General features: G+C 33.5%; 1 protein-coding gene across 1 annotated transcript; it reads right to left on the bottom strand.

Annotated features, from left to right (window-relative positions):
• Window positions 1–803: 803 nt before the first annotated feature.
• On the bottom strand, window positions 804–5,762 carry LOC108909333 (phenoloxidase 2). Its single transcript, XM_018713646.1, has 10 exons — window positions 5,608–5,762; window positions 4,230–4,419; window positions 3,250–3,473; window positions 2,993–3,195; window positions 2,658–2,910; window positions 2,424–2,588; window positions 2,220–2,348; window positions 1,841–2,168; window positions 1,554–1,783; window positions 804–1,119 (listed from the first exon to the last, which is right to left on the bottom strand). Exons 1-10 carry the CDS (start codon window positions 5,719–5,721, stop codon window positions 907–909), a joined length of 2,049 nt encoding a protein of 682 aa, XP_018569162.1. The 5' UTR covers window positions 5,722–5,762; the 3' UTR covers window positions 804–906.
• Window positions 5,763–8,405: the final 2,643 nt, after the last annotated feature.

The following is an 8,405-nucleotide window of genomic DNA, read 5'->3' on the forward strand; positions in this document are numbered from 1 at the left end:
GGGGGGGGGTTATATGGACAACGATTTTCATTCTACTATTTATCTAATGCCATGGGTATCATTACAGAATTAACTTGTTAGTTACTGGTTGATTTTGCTGAACAAATGGGATCTGGAGTCCAATTTCTTTCACATGTCTAGCAATCCTAACATATCCTGTTTCATACAATACTAAAATCACACTGCACAAAATTCATTCTCAAGCACGATTACCTCTTCTTTAACATTCGAAGCTAAGTAGTACATGCTGAAAATGCCACATTCCATCTTCTCTTCTGGAGGTGATCAGCAAGATTAGGCTCTAAATGGTAAAATGTAGTTGAATTTCTTTCTTGATCTACATTAGGACATGCACATTGGTGCACAGCAATTTTTCATGCACCATATAACAACTTTCGTGCGTTTGTTGACCAACTCGCTCACCAGAACTAACCCCTTTATAACTTTTTTGTGCATGCTTAATAAATGTCGCCATAACATTTCTAGTAACAAATACAGACCATTTTGAACAGTTTTAAAACACTTTTCACATTTTTACTAGATGTGTTCAATAAAAATTAGTATAACTTCCCAAATTTCAATTAGTTACTTTATTAGTTATTTAAGTATTAGCTAGTTAATTAAAATTCTATATCGCATAAGCCATTGAGCATAAGCCATAAGCAATTGAATTGAAATGAATGAATTGTGCTAAATTGTAAAATCACTGCTGTCTTTAAAGAAAAATGACCAATTTCTCAGGTACAGTCGGTCCAAACTCTGATCCCTGTAGAACACCAATTACACAATGAAATGAAACAAAGTTTGAATACATCCTCTATTTATTTTAATTAACATAAGGCAAACAACTCTTAAACTAGTCAGCTATGGTTCCCTACACTCCGCCATTCCAAGCACCCTTTATGCCTATGGTTGTCTTACGAAGGTTTGGCCGGTGAACTTAATGTTAACGTTGGTCACTCTCATGTTGGGAGTCAAGAATTCCTGAAGCCGCTTAACACCGTCTCTGCCCTGCCTATCGAATGGATAACCCATGGAACGGCGGTCAGGGTAAAGCCTGTCCTTCAGTCCACAATAGCTGTAAGCATCGTCACATTTGCCGTTGAACTGGACGTCAACCTGTAAGTATGTCGGAGTATAAATATCTATAAGCAAATTAATCACCAATCTAATAATATGCACAATATAAAAGAAACACTTATAATAAAAAAAAATATGTCAATTTGATTTAGACAAAAATTCATTAAAATTCTTCGCTTCATATTTGAGTCAGAGATCTTTTGAGGTTAGTTATGATGGCAGTCTATCATCAGAATATAATGCTAACCCTGGAGTTCCACAAGACTCACATTTATGGCCTTTGTTGCTTTTGCTCTTCATAAACGATTCACCTAATGTTATAAAGCATTCACAATGTCTCCTTTATGCAGATAACCTCCTCTAATTGTACCCTTATATATAAGAACTACATTTTAACATTTTACACATCACTTAATGTTTCATAAGACCTTGCACACAGCGACCTATTAGAGAAATAAACATGAAATTCTCACCCTATCATCGTCGTAGTTCGAAATCATCACGAACAGCTCCATTTGCATTCCTTCAGGTCTTCCTTTCGGCACCAGCATGTTCTGGGGCCAACCGCAGCCGCAGAAGTTCCATTCGGCAATTCCCGCATCGTCCTTTGGACGCTGGGCCGCGTCACGATAGGTCCGCTCAAATGGAATGGTAACAGAAGATTGAGTGGACAGGCGCATTATGGTGTTGGATCCAGGAGTCACTGTAACAAACCAAGAACATTTAGCCACACGGAAAGCTGTATTCCAGGAGAACTTACAATCAACTTTGAACTTGTCCATTTCCATGAACAGAGTCCTCTGCTCTTGGAAGTTCCAGGGGTTGCCCCTCTCGTCGAACTTGGGAGCTAAGAAAATCCTGCAGGTTCCTGACTTCGCCATGCCTGTAGTGTTATTCACGGTGATCTCGTATCTGAAATTTTGGTGCTGCAGGTGGGTGACCCTAACGAACACGTCGCCTGTACTCTGGAAGTCTAGGCCATTGGAGATGTTGATGTCGGATTTTTGCCAGAAGGTGTTCAGGGTGTTTTCACCAGCTCCGTCGGATTTGACTTGGACGCCAGTCACCTGGATTCCTGGATAGTTGAGCTAAAAGCAGGGCAAGTTGTATATATTATTGAGCAAGTAGACTAGTCTTACTCTATCTTCCGAATATCTTGGTAGCGTAGCCTTGAACTTCTGCAGAATACTGTCTATAAAAGCATGCCAACGGTAGAAAATGGGATCACGCATTGCTGTTGCGACATCTCCCATTACACCTGGTTCTTCCTAAAATTTGGAAAGTGGATAATCATAAAAAATATCACAGACGAGGGGACAAAAATGTTATAATCAAGTACTTACCAAATGTCTGTGGTCGGGGTCATGAATCAACGAAATCAAATTATGGCCTTGATTATGAAGATTTCCGTACAGCTGTGGATTGATGGATAAGTCAGTGGCTTCAATTATATTGCCTAAAATATCAATACCACCAAACTCGTCCAAAGGAACATTTTTATTATTTCTCTAAAAAAGATTCGTTAATATTAGACAAACTTTTTGACTTGGTGAACATTTAAAGAATACGAAACTTACATCTTGCACCATTCCTCTATTGATAGCGTCCAAAATAGTATCCCTCCATCTTTCCAAATCCTGAATATCTACGAAAGACGCGTCGACGGTTCGGCGCAAATTCTCCAGTTTCGTGTTCGCAACTCTTGATGCGTAAGACCTCTTGGACACCATTCGGTCTAGTTTCGGGAAATAAGCTTCCTTGATCGGTTCATTCCATTCACTGAGTTTAGCTACACGTTTGAGGTTGTTTGCCAGGCGTTCACAATTATATCTAAAACGCAAATTACAAAATATAAATTTATGGAAAAGATTCTTCGAATATCAGTTTAATAAGTTTGATTTGTCTCATTCACCTAGCGATGATCTGCTGATGCATGTAGTAGAACAGTTCTCCTCTTCTGTTCTTATCAATAACCGCTCTTGGTCCCTGAGTTGGATAGACCTGATGCCAGTACCAATGGTGAAGATTCACACCGATGTCTTCTCTGAAGTAATGGAGGCGATGCTCCTCGTCCAAGTCGGAAGCAGTGTAATCTTTTGGAATCTCGATGGGAGTCTGAAAGAGCAGTTAGGGTTAACAAGAAATTCTACAGGCTGAAATCTTCCCTACCCTGTTTTCTTCAGGAACAATTGTAACTTCCTCTCTCGCTCTACCAATTACCCTGTTTTCGACGAATTTGTCAGGGAAATGGTGGACAATGGATGGCACTGGTAGGTTTTTCGTGTCTTCCCTGTGAAGAAGGGCTACAGCGAAAGCGTAGCTGAAAAGTTGGGGGTTGAGATGTTCGCGGGCATAGACTCCAACAGCCATCAAGTGGCCTATTGTTCTCACGCCTACAAATCCAAATATATATTTAAGATCATCCAAAATCATTAACTAAAGTATTATTTTTTAAATAAACCGATAAAAAACTTTAAAAAAATGTTTAATAGTAAATAAGATATACGTATTAATAAAAGGCAATATTAAAACTTATTGAGAATCTCTGGAATAGTTCTCTACATAGAGAGTATAAATAGTTCTGGCCCTAGACAGCTCGGCGTACTAGTGGTTCAATTTTAGGTTATCATCAGTTTTCATGTATCTTCATACATTTTTATATCGAATAGACTGGGTAAATTGTAAACAGAGCCAGTCGAGCTATCGATGGAGTCAGTGGTTCCAAAAATGTTTCTCCGTATTATTATGGAAAGTCGGTAGACTTACAAAGAGAAACGTTTGCTAAGAAGGCTGCAGCTTCTTAAGGAGAGCCCCCGAAAGTTGATTTTTTCCAGAAATATCAGAAACCATTCAAAATAAAAATTAAAATTTGAAATTGGGTTCTGCTATTTGGTTTTGAATGTAACTATCAGAACACAATTTTTGCATTGATTTGAGGGCATAAAAATTTCATCGTTGGAGACAATTTTTAAAATCTCACTCACTTACTGCTATAATCCTCTTGGGTATGGGTACTTTGCAACTATTTCCTCTTCATATATTAAATTTTAACACAATAAATATAGAAATTGAATTCTGTTATAAAAAATATTATTTTTAATTGTTTATCTAAATGTTTACGTTGTAATAATTATGTATTATTTACTTACTAATGAAGATGTCAATGAGTTTTCCAGCAAGTATCCTGTGCTTGTCGATGAATAGCGAAAAAAATTCGTCCTTTTTCAATACCATAAAATCATCAAGAGGAGGAATAGATATTTCAGGCACTGTTATAGTTTCATTCCTTTCACCCAACCTACTAGCGACTACAGGGCCGTATGATTTATGTTTTTCATTCTAAAAAAAAAACTAAATTTTGTTAAAAAAAAATTGTATTTCCTCCGTTTTATAACTATAAGTCATTTTCGCAATGTTTCAGTTAAATATTTAAACCTTGTGTTTTATGTCTCGAATGCTTTAAACTAAAATTACTTTTTAACTATATTTCAGATGCAATTTAATTACTGCTAAAAGATTTCAACATTTATTTATGTTTCAACCAGTTTGTGTGAAGTTTTTAAATTTGCTCCTATCACGTTTGTTCGTCATTGTAGTGTACAGAGCCATCTATTATTTTTGTTATTTTGGTTATTACATGGTAATAGAGAAACATGGTAAATGTAAAAACTGCTGATATTTCTCTGAATTGTTTTATGGTGTTTAAAAAAAACTGTTGAGCAATACATTAACAGAACGTGAACCGAACTTATGATTTTCGTAATAAAATATTCTGTCTATAATTACATGGCTTTTTCAGAATTGTTCAGGTTTAAAGGGATCATTTCTAATAATATAGAAGATATAATCAAAATAGTGCCTATCATACAGATGTTTACTTCCAAATTGTACTTTTTACATGTAAAGTTCACCCATTTGTAAATCTAATACATCCTTTTGAAAAGCAATTTGGCTTTTTTGAAAATTAGATTCATCTTGATGGAACCAAGAAATAATTGATTTTGTACATGAACACATCTCAATCACCAACTGAAATATCAAGAAAGCAAATTGAATATTACCTCATTGTTATACGATGTTATATTGAAAGAAATGTTGAAAAATGAGTGGTTGCAAGCGATTGAATATTTTTTTAAACATTAAACCTATATTTTAGTCATAAAACAATAAATTTTATATACAATAAATTGAATTTCATTTACAAACAATGCCAAAGATAGAATTTGGTTGTTTGCAAATGAATAAATTTGACCATATCTCCTAAACTATAGACCCATCACACCTGAGAAAAAAAGATGACGTTTGTCAAGTACATTTTTTAGTTTTTTTTACATACTTATTCCTTTGAAACTGGATTATCTAATAAGAAGGCGTATAGTGCAGTGTTTCAATTAAAAAAAAAATTAAAAATTACATTTTGATTTTGGCTTCGACTCAAAATAGAAAAATGTCACTTTCGCATATTTTAATAGAAAGCATATTTCAATCATTAAACAATTTTTCTAAAGACAGACAAAATCTACTTACTAAGAGCTGTTGAGGCGCTAAGATGACCTTCTTCTTCTTCGTGTCCCCTTTGGGCATAAAAACTGGTTCTTGAGGCCGTTCGAAGAGCAAAAGCAGATTTTTAGCATCGTCCATGGTGGCGCAGAAAGAGCTGAGTACTCGACGGAGTAGTTGGAAACCTGGAACTGCCTCGGTTTGCTTATTCTCATCTTTTATATGCGTTAGATTTGTGAAGAATCACAACACGGCTTGTTTTGTTCCCATTTTTCTGCCGCAAACCGCTGAAATTTGCGGTTTATGGTTAGAATTAGGGTTAGAAATGTGATAATTTCGTATTTGTTTGTTCATAGGAAGTTCTAAAATTGATCCAAATCTCGTTACCGCAATATTTCGTCAATAATAATTTTACCTCAAATGTATAGTTTGTTTGTAGTTTATCTATCTCGTTATCTTATTGTTTTAAAATTGGTCTTTCATACTAACATTGAATAATTGTATTTGAAACAAAAAAAATACTATATATTTATTTGCTGAAATTAAATTGAAGAATTTTATTTTCCAAACACTCAGTGACGTAAATCATGGGGTTCTTAGTAACAATGCCTCACAGCATCTCCGTCAATGTTTGTCAGATTCTTGTTCTAGTGCAGGTAATTTTTGTTATTAATCACATAAATTATTAGTGTATAGAAATTTCATACAACTGATTTTGATAAATACGAAACAAAAATATAAATCTGCATCTTTACTGCAAACCAAGTAAATCTTGTTACTGATGATTTTGTTTCCCATTACTAAAATATAAATTTATTAGTCTTCATTTAATATGTATATGTATAGGTTACTGAGAATTTTATTCTAAAAATAGTTTTTGCCACTGAAAAGATAGTGAAAGGAAAATTCTGCCTATACTGAAAATACTCTGCGAAAATAAAGATCATTTTCTCAAAATTTTTCATTTATTTTCCGGAAAATAAACTTTTCTTGGAAAGTTTTCTATTAAAATGTACAATTACGTTGGTGCAATACTAGTATCAGAATTTGCAGAAATAAAATAAATATTATTTAACTCTGTTTATTTTTATTGTATTTTTATGATATTCTGAATTTTTACAAATAAAATTTATTTTTTTGTAATATTCTCAATAATTTTTGGTTACATTGGATATTTTTTTTGTTTATGTATCAAAATACCCGCAAACGGTATATTCATTTTCAATATCATCATCCATGTTTTATTTCAAGTTTATTTAGTTTTATCTCATTATTCATCAATTAAATTAATTATTTTTATCACCATTAAGTTAGTATACACAGTTAACACATTTGATCCGGTTTCAAACAACATCATCAATTTTTTCCTCGTTAAAGAAAAAATGTTTCTTAGAAGTTCAAGTTCTTGGAAGCATCAAGAAAACCTGTCTGTTTCAGGAAACATAATTATAAGTTTATTTAAAAAAAAACTGGGAAATTATGTACTAAATTTTTTTTGTATTAGAACGTTTCATTATAATATGTAACATAAACAGGAATGTTTCATATTTTGATTGTGCACCATCAAATATACAGGCTGTTACAAATTCGCTTCTCATTACAGGGATATCGGAAACGGTAAGAGGTACAAAGTAGCTTAAATGGGGGCAAAGTTGCGTAATCAGGGGACCAACATTGTGATTAGTTGAAAAAAAAACGAAATTTTGAAAATCCGTTTTTGTTTCATTTCAGCCTTGTTTGAGGTGATATTGAAAAAAGAACACTTTTTCATAGCCACTTTTTGCCCTCTATCGAATGACATAATCAATTTCTGTACCGTGGGATGGGGTTACTTTCAATTTCAGGGGCTACTTTGACAGAAACATTGATGATCTTATTTTATATTCTTCCTTCAAACATTTCTCGAGATATTAGGCAGATATCATAATATGGCAACTTCACATAGTTAACGCGATCATGTCTAATCGTTCGTCAGTGAACCAGGGATGTTTATAGAGTGTATCAGGCTTTTATTTAAAAAACGATATTTTCCCTTTTTTGAAGCCAATAAACTTCAAGCGCACAAGAGAAACAGGCACTAGGAGTAAAGTAATATATAGTCTTTGCTGTACAACCACATTAACCCATTAGGATATTAAAAACTGAAAAATATTGCATAGTAAATATGGCCGAAAATTTAAATAATCTGTCGTGGGGTAACTTTGATCGATGTAGTGGGGCAATTTTGAAAATTATCAAAGTCTGCGAAGTATCTTTAAGTAATATAAGATTTAAGTTAGGGCAACCTATTCTTAATAGACGCTGTTATTGTTTTGGTGAAAACATTATTTAAAGAACTTACAACTGCGCAAAGAAAAATTGTTATTTTTTTTATTGCAGAATATTATATTTATATTTACTTTACATTTGTATAAGAGTTAAATAATATTTTTGTACCGTAAAAGATAATATTTCCTTAATATATCACTAAGTTTCTAATTTCTGGTGTCTTAATGCCATTTATAAGCTCAATTTTTTTCTTGTCATTCAGTGAGATTGTTTCGGATATATATTTTTCATACCTGGGTTAAAATAAGGGGTTACTTGTCAAATATCATGAAAATTAATGAGGTGGACAAAGTAACCCCACTCGGAGTTTAAGTCTTTGTTTTAGTCTTCAAGAATTAATTTTTCAAAAACTAACATATATTTTAGCAAAAACTTTGGACGAACCGATAGCTCGGAGAAAACCGATATTGAGGTTATTTTTATAACAGATTTGAGACTAATACAAATGAAATATTATTCGAAAACTTTTTATTTTTAGCAAAGTAACCCCATCCCAC

Source organism: Anoplophora glabripennis, unplaced genomic scaffold (genome assembly GCF_000390285.2).
Source record: "Anoplophora glabripennis isolate ALB-LARVAE unplaced genomic scaffold, Agla_2.0 scaffold427, whole genome shotgun sequence".
In the NCBI taxonomy this organism is placed as follows: domain Eukaryota; kingdom Metazoa; phylum Arthropoda; class Insecta; order Coleoptera; family Cerambycidae; genus Anoplophora; species Anoplophora glabripennis.

Bases quoted from the DNA above. Each gene is read 5' to 3' on its own strand.
- LOC108909333 (XM_018713646.1), bottom strand. From the start codon at position 5,721: ATGGACGATGCTAAAAATCTGCTTTTGCTCTTCGAACGGCCTCAAGAA. The intron at 4,420-5,607 runs GTAAGTAGATTT...TTTTTTTTTTAG, and splicing joins TAGCGCCTCAACAGCTCTTA to AATGAAAAACATAAATCATA. The intron at 3,196-3,249 runs GTAGGGAAGATT...CTGCTCTTTCAG, and splicing joins TTGTTCCTGAAGAAAACAGG to ACTCCCATCGAGATTCCAAA.